The sequence below is a fragment of the Acanthopagrus latus genome, chromosome 15 (assembly GCF_904848185.1).
Source record: "Acanthopagrus latus isolate v.2019 chromosome 15, fAcaLat1.1, whole genome shotgun sequence".
Classification (NCBI taxonomy): domain Eukaryota; kingdom Metazoa; phylum Chordata; class Actinopteri; order Spariformes; family Sparidae; genus Acanthopagrus; species Acanthopagrus latus.
The window spans coordinates 19881451-19905877 of record NC_051053.1 but is presented as its reverse complement, the minus strand read 5'-3'; the positions used below and the strand labels follow the sequence as shown (position 1 = coordinate 19905877).

General features: G+C 42.7%; 1 protein-coding gene across 1 annotated transcript in view; it reads right to left on the bottom strand.

The window, feature by feature from the left end:
* Positions 1-23867, bottom strand: part of grid1a (glutamate receptor, ionotropic, delta 1a) — a 293479-nt gene extending 269612 nt beyond the window's left edge. Inside the window, exons 1-3 of the mRNA XM_037124753.1 lie at positions 23852-23867; positions 23107-23251; positions 19489-19593 (exon numbers count right to left, since the gene is read on the bottom strand). Coding sequence (XP_036980648.1) covers positions 19489-19593; positions 23107-23108 — 107 coding nt within the window. The 5' untranslated portion in view covers positions 23109-23251; positions 23852-23867. The remainder of the gene's footprint in view (positions 1-19488; positions 19594-23106; positions 23252-23851) is intronic.
* Positions 23868-24427: the final 560 nt, after the last annotated feature.

Here is a 24427-nt window from a genome sequence, read left to right as displayed (position 1 = left end):
GAGAGAGAGAGAGAGAGAGAGAGAGAGAGCGCTATGGAAAGAAGGAGAGCAAGAGAATAGCTCTTCTTAAAAGTGTTGCCCGGAGGCTTTTTATGCTACAAAGTCTATCCTCAGATCAAATACGATGGGTTAGGTCTTCATCAGTTGGAGAACTCATGCACACAACACACACCCACAGGAGATAATAAGCTGTGTTTGAGCAGACAGTTTCTGCAGTTCACCCATGTTTCTGCTCCAAACAAACCGTATTTAGACATGAAATTAATAATAAAGCCAGTGCTAGACACTTGACACTGCTCTCAAAACAAATTCCTCACACATTAATCTACAATAACCTGTTTCAGAAAGCAAATCTTTTTTTTCCAAAAAGTCATGTTGTCCTTTGATTCTTTACTAACAGACAAATTATTGATAAATGCAGCTACCGATTTCCAGTTTTTTCACAAACTCAACTGGGGTCACAGGCTTATAGAAAGAGTCCTACAAAGGCAGAATAGACAGGGCAGTTTTGAGATGTGAATTGCTTTTTTTCAATTTTAACCACTTAAGTGTGGCTATAGTCTGAAATGATGGTCTCCGGAGCTCTGCAGACACCTTAAGTGCAAAGCCATGAACCAGCTGCGAAGCACATCAAACATGACTGCAATCGGATCGCTATTTTTCCGAAGAAAGAGTAAAGAATGCTTTCAGGGCGAGCAAGGAGATGAAATCTGAAATAAGGGAGCTGAAGAGAAGCGACGGAAGAGATGGAGTGTCAGGGATAAGAAAAGGTGCAGGGAAGTTAAAACATAAAAACCTCAATTTGTTTGTTACCAGTTGAATTTGAGTGCTATTGGACAACTACCCTCTTTACCACCTACTTAGCCCACTCTGGTGCTGCCCTTCTTCATTTAGATGGCAGGTGATGAGCACTCCCTTGATCCAGGCCTTATCTTGATTGCTGCAAATTAAAACAAACTGCCTGATCAGTCTCAAGCATTGCTCCGATAGGTTAGTTTTATTCAAATTACTCCAGATACTGCCAGATTTTGGAGGTAGCTCCAAAGCGTAACGGCTTCCTGCTGCTCAGTATACTCTTCTCTTTCACCCTACTGGCAGCCAGGAGGTTTAGGAGGTGCCCACACCTTGGATGACCAGCTGGAGTCAAGGTATTTGTTAGATTTAAGGTGGACGGGCTGGGGAAGTTTGTCAATATCAAACATTTACAATATTGCTAGACCCTACTCTTAAAAGTATTTACTGTAAAATAACGGCAGCATGGTGCTAAGTGTTACCTTCTGAGTTCTGCTCGGCTTTACAGGGGTTTGTAGTGAGTTTTAAGCCCATAGTTTAACAGTTCAGCCTGCAAATGTACTGCTTCGGATCGATCAAATCACCACTCAGCATTGTTCTCCACCACAGCAGGCAGCTGTTTCCAGAGAAAAAGCTCCAAAAACCTTGCGGTACACTACTTGCTCAGCAGACAAACAGTTGGTGATTAGCTGGTGAACAAAGTGGGGTGTTTAAAAAGTAAAAAGCCCGATATTTCTTGCTATCTTTGGTAGAGACCAAAGATAGCACTAAAGGGAGGACTACAATATATATTCACTGGACTTGCATTCAACAGGTGGATGGAAACATTATATAAATACATGTTGATGTTCCTCTGTAAAATTGCTGCAAATAAGTAGATCACATCAGCCTGAGACAAGACAATCAATTTTATGTTCCCAACTTGTTTTCATTGCCGAAAAAAATCAGTGAATGCAGGTTCAAATGAAGCTCGCTGTGCAGGTTCAAAAAATAAACACCATGTCAGCTCATCCTCCCTCCATTACAAACACAGCTACACCCCTGTTCACCCAACAAAGCTATATTTATTTCTGACTACTATCATAAGGTCACACCCCGCCCACATTTCCATTCTTTCACTCATGTTATTTGTTTTAATGGATTTACGCACAGTAGTTTAACCTTCAGTAGATCTATTATATATCACGCTTTCGAAATTCTATTTCATCTGGTTATGATGGTGGAATTTGTGCAGAATGTACACTTGATTCCTCACCAAGGTTTTTTTTTTTTAATCTTGATCAATATGACTTGGCTTAGACTACTTTATTGGCTTATTAATAAAATATGACCAAGGTGTTCATGAATTAAGTCTCTCAGTTTGGGAAAAACAACATTTCGGCCCCCATGCAGTTTTTGCCAAGGCCGTCCTGACCTCAACCTCTCCTTTCTAATAAGGGTCTCTTAGATGGTTGGACTGTCACAATCCGTCTCCACAACAACCTGACGTTGCAGAGAGAAAGTGCACCAAATTACTGACGCATCTGTTTAAGCAGGGCTGGAATAATCTGAGAACATTGGAATTAATTAAAGCCACAAATGCTTACCATCACTCAGTGGACCTGATTTATATTCAAACCAGATGGACACAGTGTGTTGTAAGATATAGCCTGTTCTTGCTAACCTGCTTGATGCCCGTGTGACAGGCGGAAAAAAAAAGAGAAGCCATTACGGAGCCTGATCGCACACGCTCATTAAATGGCCCGTTGCAAGCCCGGCTGCAGGTCAGCATTCAAGTAAAAATTATAGAGAGCGAGCTGCATGAAGATCCATGATGTGTGCCGCACAATAGTATGAATGTGGTTAAATATTTCAGATTAGCTGCACCACATAAAGACTAATATTCTATTGATTTTACGTCCAACTTGATGTGTAGCCCACAATAAAAAGCACTTTACTGAGACAGTGAATCCTTGTGCAGTATGTAATACAAGGGTCATTATATTATTGACACGTCCATTTTATTTTTTCAGATATAAAAAATAACTAAATGAGTTTTTTTCCGGAAAATGTATTGAAAACTGCCTTAATGTTAGTTCCCAGCGTGCACTTGGCATGTGACCAGTTGAACACACCAAGCCGAAGGTCTATTGATTTCACAGTTCAATAATTTGTCTTTTAAAAATGCTCACACACGCACAAAGTGTCATATCACACGATCCTGAGAATGATAGCAGTTGTGTGTGTGTGTGTGTGTGTGTGTGTGTGTGTGTGATTCAGAGACAGCGAGAAAAAAAGACATATTCCTCAATCAAAATCTATTTTCAGTTTGAACTTAGACACTTCTAAGAAGATAAAAATCATCCCTGCTCCAGTTTTCTGTTTGAGAAACAAGCTTAAAAATAGTTAAGCCACCAACTGACTGACAAAGAACTTGGAGTGCTATTAATAGATCACTGAAAATCATCTATTAATACATCACCTCTGCAACACCATGACAGAAGTCAACACAGTCCGAGGAGCAATCAAGTCTCCCGATCTGATATATATACAGTGTAACGTATAAAGAAAGCAGTGTGTATCGGAATGCCTGATCCTTGATCTGAGCCCTCGTATATTGTAGAAACCACAGCCCGCCTCTGTCAGGCGAGCAGGAAAGGCAGTGTATGGGAACCTAATGACGGGCGCCAGAGTATGCATATGTTTCCTTTTTCGTATGCAAGACATAAAGCCTTAAGAAACGACTTGGCTGAGACCATACCTCCCCCAGAGGCCAGCCACATTATTGAACCGCTCATGCCCATGTAATATATCTGCTTAGGTGATATTTATTACTGCTATAACTAAAGAAAGGAGCCGGAGCCAATAACCTTCATTTTCCTCCTTTGTCCAACAAAGAGGACCCATTAGCTAGTCCCCTCTGTGGGGTGCTTACAGTATATTCCGCACGACTGAACTGCATTGTTCAGTTCACAGTTAATTCATTTGGCCGCATTATTCCGAAAACTAGCAACCTTAGAGTCACATAAATTGCGACAATCAGTAAGTCCTTCAGAGCCATGTGAAAGGGGTTACTGAAAATTGTGACTGATCCCTTCTGTGCCGTGATTGCTTCTTTGTGGTTGTTGAAGCACCTTTGTGTATGTTTTTAAATAACTGGCAACTCTCTTAAAGGCACAGTCACAGTCACAAGCAGGTGCAGCTTCCTGCTTATGATGTAATAAAGTGCTTCCAACATTTTATCTTCAAATTTAATTTTTCTTACAGCTGAACCCTGTTTGCAATTGAGCTGGTGCGTGTGCGGGCAGTGGTCCTTTGCTTCTGCGTTCCCCTCTAGCATCACTTCTTGATGCATCCCACATAGTGCAGTCGTATAAAGGGTAAGGAATGTACAAATCCGCTTGGGGTGGTTGGATTGGTCATACACAGGACTTTCCCTCTAGAGACTGACGTTCATGCTGTTTATGACCAGGTACTTAGGTACCAGTAAATTCATGTGTAAAAAAGTCACATCACTGAATGTAGTTATTTTAATCCAAACTATGAACTTTTCCATAACCTAACCAAGCATCAGTCCAAATGTCATCACGTCGCAATATGTGAACTGATAAACCAGTGAGACAAAGGTGTCCATAGAAAAATGGAAACAGACAAAGGGGGGAAGCTAAACCTCACACATGAGGGTATAAATTTCAAACTAAAAACAGGAATTTACCAACAGCAAACCCCAAACCATGACACAGAGGAGAAGGTAGTTTGAAGCTCAAATACTGACCAAGCTGCAGTATTTGATAAGTTCACAGTAAAACTGTGCTGCATAAAAGACAACAGTATGTAACATGCTAACATTAGCAGAGACTGAGTTGAAGTCATGTCATGTCATTGTCCATAGCCACTTATCCCTTTCCAAGGGGTTGCGGGGTGTTGCTGCTGGAGCCAATCCCAGCCTTGTCTCAGGGCGAGGGCAGGGTACTCCCTGGATGAGTCGCCAGTTCATCGCAGGCCCCTCACTGATGAGCAAGGTGGGGTTCAGTATCTCACTCAAGGACACTTCGACATGCAGCTCAGCCCAGAGCCGGGATTTGAACCAGCGACCTTCCAATCACTGGTCGACCTGCTCTACCCGCTGATCTACAGCCGCCCCTGAGTTGAAGTTTTTGCTCACAAATTTCAGCCGAGCTGAGCCAAGTTGGGGTCACGTCGAGAGGAAGCGGACGAGCCACAGTTAAGATGATAAACCCCCTGATTCAGATAACGATCTACTCTTTGCTTTGATCCCACCCTAAGGTCAAATCATCAACAGATGGGAAAAAAAAAACTTCCGTCAGGTGACCTTCCCTAACTCCATCTGATTGAATGCATAGACACAAGAATAAGTATAAACCTGCATCTCTCCCGGCTCTGAATGGGTTAAACAAGTGGGTGAGTCAGGTTGAAAGTGCAGGTGGATGTGAACTGTGAGAAGAATAAGTGTGTGACTAGACTGCCCTGTTCCTTCCTGTCATCTCTCGCTGCACACTGCTGCATTTGGCCTTTTGAAGCAGATGCTTTGAATCCAGAGCCATACTGTCACAGCTTATCTCCACCTCGAGAGGTGTTTATTTGTGCAAGCATATGTGTGTATGTGCATATGAGGGACTGTGGGAATGCATCAGTGAGTGAGCGTGCAGATGCAGATGCACATGTATGCTGTCCGCCTGTTTGGATGCATGTTTACGTGTAGCTACTCATACATTTGCATGCTGTGCAGACGTGCATTTATTCATATTTATTCATGCATAAATGTGTGAGTGCGTCGCCTTTTTGAATGCATGTCTGAATAACTTCCGTATGCACCTTTCTGTGTGCAGGTAGGTCGGTACACGAGTCGAAAAATATCACCCGCGGGCCATAGAGGACTGTTTCAAGTCATCCAGTCATGTCTCCTTCTGTGCCTTTATTTTTGTTTTGAGCTCAAGTATGATGGATAAATTGTAGCAATCATCTCCCTTTATGTTTGAACAGCAGACCATTTCTGATTGCGACTTATTACCTGGAAGCCGTTTCATGTTTGTGAGGATTTAATTACATGTATATGTCATCCGGATTTCCCAAATGGGCTCGAAGGTGCAACAGGAAGAGGCAGATTAATAGCGCAATAAAAATAGATTTACCTCGACTTGTGTTGTTTTGTGTGCTTCCGTAGATGAGAGTCTGCCATACGCGTGTGTGTGTTCTCGCACTACTTTATGAAGAGCAGATGCCCACGCAACAATACTTTGACGAGGAAAATTCTCCACAGTGGGAGGATTTGTGTCTTTTTCAGGTTTATTCTGGGCCATTGTTTGGATTTAAGGCGAATTAAGGTAAAATATCAAGGTCGCCTCTGCTTTAGCATTTGCTGAGGGAGTGGGGTCAGAAAACAGGATTTGACTGCAAAATAAAAAAGTTTGTCCTCCATTAGGAAAGAAAATAACCATGTTCACACAGAGGGATTGGTGGTGGTGGGTGGGTGTTCTGAACATTTTCAATCCATATGTTCCGATGGACGCGTCGCCCTCTGTGGATTTATATGGCATTTATGTTGACTTTATGCATAATGCAGCATGAAGTGTGGAGATTCATGCGCCGCACTGCACGCGGAGCGCTTGCATGTGTCAGGAGGATAAAACACAATTAGTAGTTTATTGAAAAGGCCATGACAGTGCTCGGCGATACACAGGGGGAGTTGTGGGTGTGTGTTTGATGGCTGTGGTATTTCAGGCTGCAGTCAAATCACTTGAGAGGTGAGTGACAGTCATTTCTCTTCCACCATCAATATGCTCCCCTTACATCCTTTAAGATGAGTTTTTTCCATCACTGGTTTGTCACACAGGATTTAAATTGCTCAGATTCTTGTCTTCAGGTCACCTCGCTGAACTCACACAAGGTCAAAATTGTCTCACAGTTCCAGCGTTCTTTGTCTCTGCCTCCCCCCTAAGGCGAGTCATTATGCCCATTTTGTCGCCTGTCGTCTCTATTGCGCTGCCGCTGTAGAGTCCTAGTAGCAAATTGCTTTAAAAACACCAAAGAAATAGGACAGAAGGGTCAGGGAGTCTGTGGCCCGAACACACTCCATTCAGGGTTGTAACACCGCACAGGGTTATTATTAACATCATCATCATCATCATCACTCCTGGTCAGAAACGAGATCTTCAAAAGCAACAACACAGGAGCAGTGCCGAGGGAAAAATATCTGCCACGATAAAAAGGCAGTGGAGGCTCTGCAGAGTGTGTGTGTGTGTGTGTCTATGTCTGACAGTGTTCACTCAGCAGGGCGCAGTACAGCGACTCCGGAAAGCAGTTTGACAGGATGTTTGTGAGATGACATTTGTTTTTGTATTTTTCTGCGGGGACAGTAAGGTCCTGTAGTCGCTGACTGGTCTCAGCGGAGCAGCAGAATGGTGTGGGATGTTAAAGGTCACTGTGCCGGTGCAACTGTAGCTCTTTTTTTTTTCTACACAGAGTGTGTGCAACACTGCTGCAAGGAAGACCTATCATTGCATTGTAATCATGCATTACCAGGCACGGCGCCAGGGTTTTAATTTCGTCTGGGTTCTTTTTAATTATATAACTTCATTCTGTTTGCCTCCCTGTGCTGGTTTCCAACTGGCAGTCTAAAGCAGAAATGACTGACGTCATGCAGTGAAAGCTGACTAGCGTGACTGGTTGATTATGACACTCAAGCACTTAAAATGAATTAATGCCGAGACAGATTATTATTTACCCACAACAGATTATAGGAGTTGTTCAAGTCATGCAAACATATTGTATCCTATCATATTATGTTGCTGTTATTTGTGCAGACCACTTGTCTACAACTATTCTTTATCATATTTAAACAAAACCATCTTGTTTGGCTGATCTGACTGGACTGGATGGATCAGTTTGTTTAAGTTGACTGCAGGGAGGAGAAAGAGCGATATTGTCTGCTGGGTGAGTTAGTTGGATGACTAAACACAGCGCAGGTGCTGCTGGTGCCGACTGTCACCGAATGTCATTAGAATGTAACACAAAACTAACAGAGAAATTAACATTTTGACCCGATAATGGCGCAAGCTTAAAAAGTTCATGGGATCATCATCATCATCTAGGAAACACGGGCGTTTACAAAAGATTTGATGGTAATGTGTCCAAAGGTTGTTGAGGCATTTCAGTCCGGCAGACCCACAGATCGACGCCGCCTTTTAAAAAACGAAGTTGCCGCACGGCTAAACACAATACATCAGTTCACAGGTACATAATCCGTTTCATTACTCATGTTCTCCACGAATGTTCTAAATCTATCAGTGCGAGACTGTGTTTATCAAAAATGCACACAGCCACAGAAACACTACATGTCAAATTATCTGGTGCTACATTTTAATGAGCTTCATGTCCTCTGCAGTCCTCTTCTTCCTGACATGTTAGACGCCGCGGGCCTGCTTTTATGTGTTGATGAGCTTCATTACCTCACAGTTTCGCTTGTGTTCCAGGAGAGTCGTCTCTCGTAAGTTTCTGCCCTCTGATCTCCAGCTCGACTCTGTTTTTTTGCTTTTAATTTGACATTTCAAAAGATTGCGATAAGCACATTTACATGCAGCCGTTCGCCGCCCAACTCGGAAAACAGAGAGCGGCCCTGGACTGCCTTTATGTTCAGGATTTGCAACCTTGAAAATACAGTTTACGACATGTTTACTCAGGTTTCATTTGTCAGGACGGTGCTGTATGTCTGATTCCATCATGTCGATTCTTACCACACGCCAGTGTTGAATGAATACTGAACAACTTCTGCTATATTTACATGGGATCTCTAAACCGCAGTCTGCAAGGCTACAGGTCAAATTTGACACAATTTTTTTTGTCTGGGCTCAAAATGATATTGATGATCTTTGAGCCAAAATTGAACAGCACAAATGACTTTAAATGTAATAGTTTACACGTGTTTTTAATTGATTTCCTCTTTATTCATTTCTGCTGCAGACGTTTGTGTAATTGACTTAGCAAAAGCAAATTCTCAAATTAAAATGCACCAACGTGCCGTTCTTATTTACATAATTAAAACAACAAACACAGCCCCCATCTGATCTTCCTGTTGCCACATCAGGAAGCTGCTACAAATGTTCAATTAGTCCGGTGATTTGTCCAAATAGACAAGGGGTGTTCGAGGAAGCTTATCCAAAGCTAAGTACTCACTCAGCTCTGAGGTCAAATAAGCTGCAAGACACGACATACCTGCAAATTAACCGGAAGAGGCGGAGTGGATCATCAGATTGTCTGGTGCAGTGAGTCTCAACCAGGGGTACTCGTACTTCTTCAGCTAGAAGGGGAAACCTGGGAGGATTCTGCAGTAGCAAATCTAATTTAAAAAAAACATTTCTGAACACCTGGTAAACTATAAAACATCTATAGTGTTAACCCTATAAAAATAGACTTTCTGTGCTGACCCAAATGCAAGACACCAAGACGGATGGATGAAAGAACAAAAGGCAGCTTTAATGATGAATGTAAGCTGAAGTCCCAAAAAAAAAAAAAAATCAAAGGCTGGCAACAAAAACTGACAAAAACAGACTGGGGCAATCCAGAAAATAAGAGAAAAACAAAACCAAACTAAACAGGCCAATAAACCCGGATGGATCTCAGGGAACACGGGCAGGACAGCAAAAAAAAAAACGAGGGGGAAACAAAACAGACGCACTGAAGAGGTAAGAGGGAAAGACACAGACAGGGAAGACTAATAAGGGATAGGTGGAACTCGTACAGTAAGTGTCCACAGGATCCACTGTTTTCACGCCCCTCCATTCACTGTCCCGGCTGTGCAACACATTCTGGAGGCGGTGCACTGTGTTCTGAGGTTGTACAAACTTAAATTCTGGCTAATTTGTGGAAATCGAGGACACAACACCTCTGGATATTCTTGAGCAACTATAAACGCTGTCGGGTTAAAACAAGCACAGTTTCTGCAAACTGAATGGCTTATCTGTGATGTCTTCAGAAGCACGTATATTCGAAACTTATTTGTAATACAGGTTGAAAGTTTCCAAATGAATTGATTTTTTCCGGAGCAGCGGCCCGGGAGCGGCATTTGTCCGATCAGGCGTGTTTGAAGGGGCGGGCCTCTCACCTCTCACCATCAACACACAGCCATCCACACCTCCACTCACTCGACTTGGCACACCGATGTTCTTGTTTTTTTAAAAGAAAAGGAGAAGAAAATCAAACATTATCTCCTTTTGTCCCACTTGCCGTGTCTCCTGTTGATTTAAACGAAATTCGAACTGAGCTGCCGAGTTATATTTAGTCATGCGATGTACTGTGATCCTATCAGTATCAGCACTCATCCCTACAAGCTTTTTTTAATACAGATTCTGGCTCCACTGTAAGATTCCTGCCTGGGGATTGCTTTCTAGATTTAGTGTGGCCCTCACCTAATCTTCTCCTCCACGCCGCTGGACTGTTTCTTCCCATCTCATCATTCTCGCTCTATTTCTCTTCATCTCCGTCTTCCTGTCTGTCGATCTCCCTGTTTTCGCTGACTCTCTCTTGTTTTTTTGTGTGTGTGGAAGCAGCCAGCGGAGGAGGAGTGCGGCAGGACGGTATGATTATTCATCCCGTGTATTTTTTTTGTTTTTTTTTCCACTTACTCACTCACCTACTCTGCCCACAGGCCAGTTCGCCTCGGTGTGATTAAATTCATCAACACCCTCCCTTTTCCTTCTCTGCACACACACACACACACACACACACAGACACACGATTCCCCTCGGAGAGAGCGAGAGAGGGATCTCCGATGGCAACTCTGTTAGAAATAGCTTCACACACAGAAACTTCAGTGTGAGGCTCTGCACATTTGGACACATTCCCTCACCAGCTTCCTCTGCACAAGCAGAACTTGTAGCTCTGAGCTTTGACCACAAACATCACTTGAATTTCGGCGCTTGCAATTTTTTTTTTGGGGGGGGGGGCTTATTTATGCAAACTCGCGGGCTGCGTTCCCCAATAGGCCATTACAAACCAAATTGATATTATGCAAATACAGACAGAAATGAGCGCAAGGGAGAAAAGAGCTGTACTATTGGGATGGTCCAAGGCTGCCAGCAGTATGAATTAATTGTGTCCTGGCATGCGGGCCCGGAGGAAACAAGAGCAGGAGGAGGTTTTCATCCCTCTCGGTGTGGCCTGGAGCTCTGCTGGAGTTTCAGATCTGGTGATTAGGCTGTGAGGTCGAGCTACTCAGCGGAAATCTCCTCTGAATTCTGAGGAAGCGCTGAAGGCATGTTATTCTCTGCATCAGAAGAGGAAGAAGAGAAAAAAAAAAGACCTTTTTTTTTTAGATGCAGGCTCAGATAAAACTGGCCAGTACACAAAAGATGATAGAACTTCAATGCCCTTTGATTCGACTCCAGTCCTACATAGTGAGACTTATTGACTGAACCATTTCAGGGCAGGAAACTCTTTTTTTTTTTTTTTTTTAACTGTGTAAACTTTGTATTTAGCACCTTGCGTGTCTCACTTTGCCATCACTATTCAATACTGCGTACTGGAAATATTTTGTGCTATCTAAAAAAAGACTACGAATACAATTATAGTACACGTATAACCAGGCACACCAGAGTACAGACATTTGTAGTATCACTCGCGATCCACATAAAAATAACTGGCTGAAATGCAAATTCCTCAGAGATTCATCCTGCAGGGGGGGGAGATGTATTTCCACCTAAGGCGCTGCATTATTCACGAGATAGTGGGTTTTGGTGAACGGCATGAAGACACCCGCCTCTCCCTGATCCACAATGTATAAATCTGACATGATACACGCAACCTATTTCTCAGCCGTTTCTATAAAGACAACACAGCCAGTGTTTTCTCAGGCACTCATGTGTGAAAGTAAATGGCACACATATCGCAATCAATGCGATGCTTGCTCTTCAATGTATAGAACAGCAGAGCCCTTTGTGTGGTGAGAGGTTATATCACATAGAAAATGTGCATCTCTGCCTTCCATCAGGTTAACGCTGAATAGAAAACTAAAAGGAGATCTTTTCATAAATTATACTCGCCTCATTTCTCTCGTTTCTTTTCATCGGCACGGCAGCTTTTAGATCGAGATGAATTGAATCTCAGCAATTGCTTTATGAAAGTGAAACTCTCGCCAAAAAGCACCTGAGGCTTCATGTGTGAATGTATGTGAGTCAAACTTTCGTGTAAAAGCACAATTACGACGAAAGAGGCAGTTTTAAGATTTAGCGTAGTTTCGTTTTTCAGGCAAGCTAAGTTTCAGTGGAGTGTTGGGGAACTCATACACTAGCATCAAAACCGCTATCTCCGGCATGCCACCGTCATGGCAGACAAAAAGAGTCGATCCCCGCTGAAGATTCAGCTGCTAACTTGAGTTGTTCAAAAACCTTCTTTTTTAGTAAACTCTGTGTATGCAAACAATGTTCTCAGTGCTCGTGTTCATGTGTAGAGACCCCGGTGATACCACGAGTAAAGTTTCATGTTGTTTCGAGCCTTCTTAGTGTTTTAAAAATAGCGATTTGGATGCTAGCGTATGAGCGCCACAGAACTCCACTGAAAATTAGCTTGAATCTACGCTTGAAAACTACGCTCTTAATCTTAAAAGTTGTACCGCTGTGTTCCAGATTCCAAGTCATATAAGTAGGGACTCTGACAACAATCAATAATCTTTGAAATAAATGCTATTCTGTGCTTTTTAGCTAAATTTGTATCTGATGAAGAGGTTTGTGTCTGATGATTTCTTTAACTTTCTGAAACCAACAATCCAGCGTGAATTCCCACTTCACCACTGAACTGGTGTGAGAAGGTGATGCATGATGCCAATATTGGTAGGGGTTTTTTTTTCCTTTCATTTTTGCACTTGGTTGACCCCACCTTATAACAAATTCTTGGTTTCAAATGGAGCTTGGCCTCGTACTTCTGGGTCACGGGGTGACTCCGACCAACAGAAGCTACACTGAAGGTCAACTCGTAGCTGACCTGCCCCTCATTAAAAAATGAGCTCAGCGTCGTTGCCTAGTGAGGCCTGCAAGAGCTGTGTGAGCGTTGGGTTGCTTCAGTCGTCCACTAGAGATTGTGTGCGAGTGAAGAAGAAACAAGAAGCGAGTTGATAAAAAGGCTCTTTTTCTCTATCTACAATAAAACATTTAACAAAGCCATTTTACTCAGCAAAGCCTTCTGCTCAGCGTGACACCAGTCTCTGGCACAGAGAGTGATAGAATGTAAACGCAGCAGACTCACATCCTGTAATGACAACACGAGGATCTCCCCGCTGCCAGCCGGTCAGCACTGGTATCACAGTGTAAGACTTCAGGTGATCTGATGCTGAATTGTAAAGGATCACCTACAAACTCTGTGGTGGGAGTCCGGTTAAAGCCTCTTGTGTCGACCATAAATCCTGCCTCAGTCGATGAATTGATTGTTGGATGAAGAAGAAATTGTCGACAATTTAGATAATCAGTCATTGAAGCCATTGATGCAGCATAAATAGAAATGAAACAGCTGCTGCCTTCAAGCTCCCCGATGTCTTTTTCAAAATAATTGTCGAACAATCAAAGCATTTTTCCCTTTTTTTTTACTTCTTATTGTTAAAACCATTGTCACCAGAATATGGAATATGTTCTATACTGCAGCTGGCAAGAAAAATATAACATCTATAAATATATATTATACAACTCTTTTTTCTGGGTCATTTTTACAGTTATTATCTTGAACTTTGGTGCTCACTAATCTGTGCTGCATTTTTGCTCATCACTCCCTGTCATGTCCTTGACAACGGAGTATAGATATTTAACGAAAGTAGGTCATCAATAGGAGGGTAACACGTCTGCCATTACAGCCAATTCACCACTTACCAGTACATTGCCACTGCTTAAGTGTTGCTGAGAGCTCTGTCTGTGTCACTCTAGGAACAAAGGAGAGGGCTGGAAAAACACAGGGAGATGCAGTGCAGGTGTGGAAGGAAAGCAGACTGGGAAGCAACACGGAGAAACAGAGTGGGGCTGGTTGGAAAGTTGTAAGATAGGTGTGGAGGGAAACACCCGGCTGGTGAGGACAAGAGGGAGACATAACATTGGACAAAAGACACCACAAAAAACCTATAGAACACACAAAACACTAATAAAATGAATCGGAAGAAGGAGGGTTTACTTGAAAGTTGCTTTAACGATGAATTTCTGTTTATTTTTTTGTAATCTAACCCTGATTTATTAACGTTATGAAGCTCCGAACACCTTAAGTGAGATAACTTATTTTTCTACATACACACGATGACGAATTGCACTGAGGTTTGGTAAATTGTAACAAAACACTGTTGTGGGAAGGTGAATCTTTAATTAGGATATATACAACCTTAACTGCACTTGATGCCCCGACCAGCATCCAGATTCAGAATACGTCCTTCAAAAAAGTAGAAAATATTATAAGATTGTATTATCATAAGCTTAAAGCCAGCATGTTGCACGATGGGTTATGTATTTCTCTACACACACACACACACACACACACACACACACACACACACACACACACTTCACACCCACTTTGCATGTCTCTGACATTGCCACATCCGTCTCCAGGCATGACAACAAACATGCTACCGCGACACCGAGATGAGGTGCTCCTAATCTACCGTTTCCTCGGAGGTGCCACTCCTGCAACAGTTCCTCTGAAGTGCCTCCAGCACGGCAGTTAAGTCCTGCGCTGGGAATTCCTTAATTGCATCACTTGGCAATCACGACACACTCCGATCCCCTCGGGAAGACGGGCGTTTCTCTCCGTTTGTGTCAATCAAATTTGCGGAGCTTACCCTCCGTCACCTGTCACTCATGTGATTAAACACCTCGAGTAATGAGAGACGCAGATACAGAGGATCTCTTGCTGGGTTTAACAGGAGAGCTGTAACGGTTTTTCAATACAATATTCTTCATCTGTATGTACACAGCCAGCTGGTGTACGATATGTGAAGCAATCCATCAGTCGAATCTCGGGGATGATTGATGTCAAAGCATTGTAGAGAGTCCTCCGTTGACTTACACAAGGTTGAGTTGAATTTCTGTATTTTTTTCTACAATCAATACTTAAGAAGTGTTTGTCCATTCTGTCTTGAACTGCTACTGTGTATGAATGTGCTGTATAAGGATGTTAGCCTTCTGCTGGCCGATCTTTGTTATACTTCGTTGTGTCTTGATATCCCATATATATCGAGCAATGTTCAAACCCAGAGAAAAGTGCAGTTCTCTTAAAAGTTAATGGTGCATTTAAATTATCTTAACTTCCATGAGTGACCGGCTAAATGTGACTAAACATAACATGAATAAAACTTTAAAACAAGACAACAGTCTTGTCAGACATATTTTCATCGGCAGGGGTGGTTGTTTAACAATAAAGGCACAGCTCCCCTGATCCCACACTACTTATGTGTTTTTATGCCTCTGCACTGGTGACAGCTGTGGCCGGTGGCATTGTGTTTTTAGTTTGTCTGTCCGTTCATCTGTCCCATTCTTGTGGACACAATATCTCAAGATCACCTTGAGGGACTTTTTTTTCCAAAGTTGGCACAATAGTCCACCAGGACTCAAGGATGAACTGATTCGATTTTAGAGGTGAAAAGTCAGTTTCACTGTAGAGTCCCATTCCTGTGAACACTTTCTTCAACTTTGGAAGAAATGTCCATTGCTCATCCTCGAGTCCAACTGACAATAACTGAGTTTTCAAAGGTCAAGATCAGTGTGACCTCACAAAACACATTTTTGGGCTCAGCCACTGAAATAAGTCTCAAAATTAACATAAGTAACTTATTTGCACTGTGCAAAGTGAGAAAAAAGTGAGAAAGTATGACATGTTGTATTTCCGTCCAAAAACTGAAACAAAAAGTTGCATTAAACTCAGATATTTTAATAAAGTATACATTATGACCGAGTTTGTGACTGAGAACGGGCGACAAGACTTCAGACAATTGTTTCTGACTAGGTAATAACTTACATGGTACAACTTCCAGATGAAACTGTCGTCTCCCTGGAAAGTCAGTTCAAAATAATGAGTGTCTCTCACTTTCAGAAGCACCCAATCTCCCCTGTCATACTTAAATTTGCCAACTCCAGCATCTGTCCTCCCATGCACTCATCTGTCTTCACCCACTTACAGCGGCTGTTGCTAGGTAACAGTTCACGCCCGCATGTGCATATTAAGTTTTATATCAAAACAATATTCAGTGTGCAATGAATCGGCTATTAAATTAAGGGTCATAGAATAGTCCCGGTGATACGCAAGTCACTCTCGCCGGCTCAGTAATTAGATTACCAAAAATTAAGCCATAATGCATGACAGTAAGTAGAGTAATATAATCAGTATAATGTGTTATTTAGTAATCAGTTAGTCACGTTGAGCCTCGATCTTCAGGCTCAGTGGTCTCGCTTTCTTCTTACATGACCCAGAAACCCATGACTGAACCGCTCACAGTAAATATTCAGCTTTGTAACAGCAACCTACAGGGGATTCCTAATTAGGAAAGGAAACGGCACAACACTGCGAGTGGAGGACGGGATAAGGAGGTGGATACTGGAGGAAGTGTGGAGGAGGGAGCTGATTGGGGTACGAAGAGAGAGGAAGCAAATAACAGGAGAGAGGAGGGAAGATGGAGGAAGAAACAGCGGAAGATGACAGGAAGACTGGGGACTTATCAATTAATTATAATGCGGTGGCAACGAGAGATGGTCGTAGGAATAACATGCAGCGAAGGACTAATATGAGGAGGAGTAGAGTGAGAGAAACCAGGAGCGTATGAAGATGTGCTCATGAAAAGAGCAACATTTCAAACTGGACTGAGGGGAGTGATGGAGGGGAATCAGAACCCACACAGAGGCCTCTTAAACATGATCCGGGCAGGCAGCAGGGCAGCCTTCCAGCCACCTCGTGCCTACATACCTGCCTGTCAACCTGCCAGCTCTGCATATCCCACGGATGATGTTCCAGAGGGGCCCGGCTCCGTGCCGACACATTCCGACACAGAGGCCCTTTGAGTAGGGAATGAGACGGCGGTTATGTGGCCAGGGACCAGTCTGGGTCAGCCAGCACTGCCAAGCTAATACGTGCCCAGACTTTTACCACAAAGCCCCTCAGGCCCAACACTCGATGAGCCCAGCGATTGCTGTGCCGCTTTCACTTTGGGAGCTCGGGATCTGAGATGTGAGAGCGTGGCGGCGGAGCCTCTGTGCTTCGGAATGAGAAGTAAAACAAACAGACGCTTTAGCAGAGGACACGGCTGGCTGCCTCTACATCTTGCTAGCCCCTGATGTGTATTCAACTTCAGCTGAATCCGAGTACCTAAACAACACACTCAGTCCTCTCGCCGGTCATCCTAAAGTGAAATGTATTTTAAAAATGAAGCTGAAATTAGAGGTTTTCCTCCGTTTGGACTTATTTGCAATTCACACAGGCATAGGCCCTCTCCGAATCATACTTGCAAATGATGCATTGGAGTATTGGTAAGTGGGTTCATGGGGATGTTCGGAGGTAAGCTAGAAACCACCCTCGCCAAAATCAAAACCAGTGTTTTCGGGGAATAACCCACTGAGAAAAGCACTGCGAGAGAGCTTAGTCAAACTTCAGTGGCAGTGCGGTGAAAGTGACGGATAAAGATGTGTAGCATTTTGACAGCATGAGTCTCTGTTCAATAGCAAGGTGGAGAGAAGGAACCTACAAGAAACACCTTCAGGATAAATACATAGAGCTAAACTCCTGCTCTCTATTTCACTGGAGAATATATCCCCTCTTTTGCGGCTGTTTTTTGGATCGATGGTGCAGGTTGGCGTCAAACTCTCAAAGTCTGTATCTCATAGAACCCTCACTATCCAAACCAATGGCTTTGTTTTGGATAAAGACCTTTCAAAGATGAGAAAAACCTTGAATACAAGGCAGGGAAATGGCCTTTTTAACATCTTTTAAAGCCGTTGCACCTCCGTGTTAGAGCATCACAGGTGAAATCAGCCAAGGTTTACACAAGATATTTGTCAAAGCAGCCAGCTAGTCGCTGTCCTTTTGAAAGTTTAACAATTCATTTGAATAAGAAATGCAGGTTTGAAAGATTTTCTCTGTCTTCTAATACTTTTTTGGCTGTTCAGGGATGCTTTGATATCCAACACCTCCAGTCAGATTGTTATAAGATAAGCAACACACTCGAACAGCATAGATGCCACACATAACATCTTCAATGGACTTACACAGGTGTTTTCACCTAACATTGAAGTGGTTTTAAAATAGCCTCCAATTAATACTGATGCCTCTAGATGACCCACAAATGCAAATGAGAACATCAGCGGGAAGACTGGCTGTTTCTCTATAATTATTCTAATTCTAAATGCCTGTCACTCAGTCAGATAAGTCATAAATTTAAAACTCATAACATTTTTTATGGCAGAGTGCTGTGTGTGAATTAAACAGACTTTTCCCTTAATCTTACATAAATACATACAATACCTTTTCAATATGTGTCCTGCAAACAGCTGTCAAAAAAAAGGGGGAAAATAGTAATATTTTGCTTTTTTCCACTGACTTGTACTCAAATGTACACACTAGCTGGATCATGATCTTTATAACAAGATGCAGTGCTGCTCATACCACTTTCAACCACAGGGGCCGCCAGAGACAACAAAAGAATTAGAGTTTCTCGCTGCTTTAAAACGTACTGACACAATTGAAAAAGAAGAAACATTTGTCAAACTGACTGGATAGTCCTCATTGTTAAAACCCTTTGTCTTGCAAAAAAAAAAAAAGGTTATTCGAAAAACACTTAAAGCACACAACTAGCTTTATTTTCTCGAATTAGTAGCATTTTAAGTCTCTACCTTGACATCCTCTAACTTGACATTTAAAGACTTGGAGAGGCTCCAGGACACGTCATATAAACCTCCTGTGATTTACTGCGCTGACCGGACACTTGTTGGGATCACTGACTCAGCCAGCCAACTGATGGACAGCATTAGAGCTACAAACAACCCATCATTGTCGCGTTACACAAAGGGGACCCAACGCAGACACACAAGCAGACAAGTCACTCAGTGAAAAGCGAGCTTCAATAACATAAAGCTGAATATCCAAATACAAAAAAAAAAAATGTAGCAGCAGAGGCAGATGACAAAACAGGAGATATCCAAGAAATCAAAGTAAAACAAAGCACAAACCAAAAGAGCAAAGTAGAATCCAATAGCAAAGAACAAACCACAACTACTGCAAGGAATCAGGAACCAAAACCTCATTTTACTGGCCTCACTGGATTTCCCCCTTTCCAGCAAGATACACAAGTCAATACAGTAACTCTCAGACCACGGCAGGATGTGTTGAGATGCTTTGCTTACATGAGCAGTGTGGAACTGAAAAATACACAAGCAATAGAACTGATGAGTATCTCTTAGATCAGATCATTATTACATCTGCACGGTTATACACCAGGTAAGTATTAAGCAAGGTAAGCACTAGAGCACCAATGTAATGTAATCCCTCCGACAAGGCTATAATGTATACACAAACAGATTGTAGTTAAATGACCAAATGCATTGTACCAAATATGAATGCACAACATCAAGACATGAACAACTGTATTACACTGAGGATTAAACACTGTATCCTGAATATATATGAAAACATACATAGATACAAAAGAATGTGCTCATATCAATGAAACACTGTATCACAATGTATACTCACAGGTAATGCCTTCTCAAGGGCTGTGAACGAAGGATGGCAACGGATGAACAGACATCAGCTTCCCTGCAGCACACATGCCAGCTACAGGTTACTCTGACCAACTTCCTGACATACAGGAAGTAGAAATTCAATGCCCAAACACTGCACTGTGGTAAGTGACCAGCAGGAGTCCCTGAAACACACTAAGCAACTGGTAATCCTAGAACACTGATAACACATAATGGCAAGATGAGACGGGGAGACACAGTAACACAAGGGCAAAACAGAACACATGAACTGACAAAGAAGACAATACTTAAATACACAATTGATGTTTAACTAATAGAGCACAGGTGGGGAGTGAAAAGGACAAGAAAACAGACAAAGGGAGGAAGTGAAAATCAAAAGATGACATATGAGGACAGAACATCTGTTGAAGTAACAGATGCGCTCTGTAATGATCCCACAAGAGCAACACAAGAGCTCAAGTATATAGAGCTCAACACAAATATATAAGCCAGTGGTATACCATGACCTCCACTTTGTTTTTTCTTATAGATGATTACTGGAAAGTACCCAAACCAGACAGAGGAAATGAACATCTCATTGTTTTTTTATTTTGTTAGCGTTTGGCAAATTGGCTCTCAGCGCCTCACCAGAGCTTTAGTTGATCATAAACAGAATATATTAATCAGCAGTGAGCAATGGGATTCCCATTAACAATAAGTTAAGCACAGAAATATGTTTCAGCTTTTCAAAAGTACATTGAAAACGAACCTCTTGATAACAGTTGGAAAGGAGAGCTGGTGGAATGGACGCTGACACAACTGTGTTACATTCCAGTCTTTAGCAAGCTATTGAAGGAAATCATACAGATTTATTTTTTTTTTTAGATCTATTTGGAATAAAACACATTTCAAATTCCTTTTGTTCCATGCCCTTTGGTCATCTGTATTATTCTTTTGCAAAAGTTACACAACCCGTGAATCTAATTAGATAAGAAAAAAGTGAGAGTTCAAATAGCAGCGAGGCAGGTGCTTGTTTAAACTGTGCGCCGAGTCACTGCGATCAAAGTATCTCATGAATCCAGGTCAATTTCATGATAGATTCATCAGAGTCGAGTCGGTGTGTTTGATTGAACATCCTCAAGCTTCTTGATCAGTGGACGGAGCCCTGAAACCGGATTCTCCACTCCCAGCATCGCTCCTCTTCTTCTCCTCGATCATACATCTCAGTTTACTGCAGGGCGGGAATTATCATCACTGCCTCTGAAGCATCAACATGAAAGCTGATTCTTTTTCTCTCTGATGGTCCTTGGATTTTTTTTTTTTTTTTTTTCATTTTTTTCTGCGAACACAATATATTTCCAAGACCCTGCAAGGCTGAACGCTATTTTTGGTCTTAGTGCTGGATGGTTTCAGGTGAGGGCCGAGACTGATCGGCATACTGAGTGACAGCAAACCAATAAAGCAGGAGGAGAGACGGAGATGGGGGGGGGGGAGAGAGCATGATGAAAAGAAAATTAATGAGAGGTTTTAAAATTAAATTATAAACACGGGAGAAGAAAAAGGCATGCAGCCAGAAACAACAATCACAAAGGCAAATCCAACAATCCATCTTGATAGTGAGTCTTGTTAGTACTGAACTCTATGAGAGAGGGTTTGGCACCACTACAGGAATAAAGTACACAAAATCCCGAGCAGTCGCGAGAAAGAAAAACCAATCAGGAACTAATTAGTTTGGAGGGGGGTGGGAAGGGGTGATGCGCTACCGAGGGGAGACAGAAATGTTTAGTAATGGTGAGGTAACCATGAAGTAATGATGCGCTCCTTAATAACTCAGCATGATGCATCGCTTTATTTGAGGAGGAGCTGGAAATAAAAATGATTTGTGCGTAATAAGGATGTCTTGATTGATGATTCGTCATGTGCCATTTAGCAGCGGATTTGGAGCTAATTAGGAGTGATTAATTAAGAAAGTGGTCAGAGGATTTGGGAATTAAAAAGACTGGTTCATTAACGCAGTGGGTTCTCAAGTATCACATTGTTACCTACATTACAGACTTGGACAAAGACTGCACTGATTCAGAGTTCTTCTGGAAATACATGTAAGCTATAAATTGATAAATTAATGCTTTTTATTTCTTGATGATTACCCAGGAGTCTGCTGTTTTTGCTGTAGAATCAGATGGCAAATTAATACCTTAAAGTGGTGCTTATCATTAGCTAAGCTCTACGGGGCATTTTAGTGTCTTTCGGCTAATTGTTTTGCAGCCCCTCCTCATAAAAAAATAAAGACTATATAGGTCCACTGTGAAAACAGCTTATTACAACCCATATTTACATTTCATGTTGGGCAGTCATTCTAGTGTCTAGTGGCTGTAGGTCTCACTACAGCAGCAAAGGAGGTAGTCAGGTGAAGCGGTATGAGGAGTAGCCAAGTCGACGATGAAGGACTTTCACCCAGGAGACGCTTGTGTCCAGTCAACGGTGAGGTCATTTACCTAAAGCAACTATGTTCGTGACAGAAGCAACATTATATATATTTTAAGCCAAATCAGGATGTTCTCCTGAAGGTAACAAAGTAGTTTTACTGCCTCAACTTTATTGAATTGTTGGTAAACCTGTCACTCTATGCTGCTGTCAGGGTGCAGCCTTCTCCTCCTGCTTCCCCCGTGTTTTCCTGTTGTTTCACCTCCATGCTTGTGTTCCTGCGTTCCCCAGTCCGTGTGTTTCCTTGTTTGTGTTTGTCTCGCTGTGGTGACCTTCTGCTGCTTCACCTGCACAGCTGACTTCCATGTACTAATCAGTGGCCAGCAGTATATCTACCCATCTTAGCTCTGCAAACGACCGGATCAGTTGTAACAGTGCTACGGCTCAAATACTTGCCAATGTGAGTTTTTTTTCATCGTGCTCACTGCTGGTGTTTGTTTCTTTTTCTTTGTCTGCCTCTGCTTCAGGGTTTTCTGTCAGTTTATAATACCTCGTCTGCCTCGGCCAGTTCACCAGTCTCCCCTGGATAGCGGCAAGAAACCTGCTTTTTTTTTCCCTGCCTGTCCACTACACCACTACCATCCTCAGATAGCTTTTCCATTCCCCACTGCGTCATATTCAAGTTTTGCAAAAAATCTCCAGAAAACCTTCTGTCTTGTCTCTGGTTCTTTGTTCTCCTCGATTTAGCTGAACAGCTGCAGCGTACATGCTGTTTTGGGAACAGTGGCTGGCGACGCTTTGGGAGTTACTGGCCGTCGACATATTCAGTCGTTTAGGTATGTGGAGACGCGTTGCTGTTTCGGGTTAAAGGCCACTGTTTTGGATCATGCATGCAGCTCTCACCCACGCTGTTGCCCGCTTGCAGCTGGCAGCTGTTCTCGGGGGGAAAAAGCCCTTAAAAAGCCACTGAACACAACCCGCTCATCACCAAACAGCAGACTGACAGCTAATTACTAGTTGGAGAATATAGAGGATAATTTAGCAGCTAAAGAGCCAGGTATTTTCAATTGGAAGGAAAAAAAAACAGAGCTAAACGGAGGGTGAAAATGAGACTTATATGTGCCAGATGACCAGAAACACGACTCCAGATGAATGACAGCGTTGCTCTGTGTCTGCCAGATGTGCAAATAGGCAATTGTTTGCTTACATGTTGGAGATACGATGGCAGCGATTCTGGTTACCCCTCTCTCTCCGTCTCAATACATCTCATCAGTACCCTCTTATCCTGTACATGGTCACAGGGGTTGTTTGAGCTGATCCCAGCTCACACTGGGAGGGGAGGCGGCGCTCACCTTGGACAGATGAGTCTATTACATGGCTGACATTTAGACAATCATTCACACTCGCAAGTCACAACTATTGGCAATCTGAGAGTCGGCACTGCATGTTTAACCTGCATGTCTTCAGGCTGTGGGAGGAGAGTGGAGCACTCAGAGGAATCCAATGCAGATATTGAGGTCACTTTGTTTGGTTTGGTCTGACTGTGAGTCCAGTGCTGTCCCCGTTACACAGCCTTGTGCTTGTATTGATTGACGTTCCCTTACGTTTCTGCTCTTTTCACCTCTTCGCTGTCTGCTTCTCCAGCAGGAGTCCTCTGCCATTATTCTCACCTACGTCTAATCCCAATGTCCGCCCCCCTAAGCCCCTTAAGCCCTGAACCCCTAACAGACTTAGTTGACATCACCTGGTGAGTGGCAAATTGGACCCAAAATGGTGTAAGAAGGAATGGGACAGCAATTGGCAACCTATTACAGCCAAGGCACTCAAGGGAGCAACTACGTCTATCAGCCTCTTGAGAAGTAATCATAAAATAATCAATTTACTGGTTTTGACAAGACAATATCATACACTTGAACACAGACCACTGGCCCTTGATTAAGGCCACAACTTACCTCAAGCAAAGTTTGCAGAAATGCCGACTTAGCCTACAGAAAGTGTGTATAAAAGGGCTCAAAATGAATGTGAGCACTGGGAATGGGTGCTGATCACCCACCTGTCCATGCACCTGCTCCCAGTTCGCTCACTAGCTTCCCAGCACATAGATACCTGCCCACAAGCTGTAGCCAAAGTGCCCCAGCTCCTGTTTGCTTCCGAGCCTGCTAGTTAATAATTACTGCCTGTCTGCTCCCTGTTTGGCTTTGTCTGCTTGTCCTGAATACCTGCCTAATGTTGAACTTTAAATTCCATCTCATAAACCTAATTTCAATCCGACCTGCTCTGTTCCCATGCCTTTTTTTTGAAGCATCCTTTGCCAGGAACACTGCAAGTAGGGCACTGTGTTGTTGTTGTCCTCGTTTGTTTGTTTCTATGCAGTTTTCGTAGCGTGTCTCCACGTCTAACTTACCTGTAAGATGAGCTGTACAACAAATTGGCTCTCCGAGGATAATAAAGTTTTGGAAAGTAAACAATCGTTCTGTTATGACCCCAGGCATCAACATCTGTAATGAGACAGGTCAATAGCTTTAAAT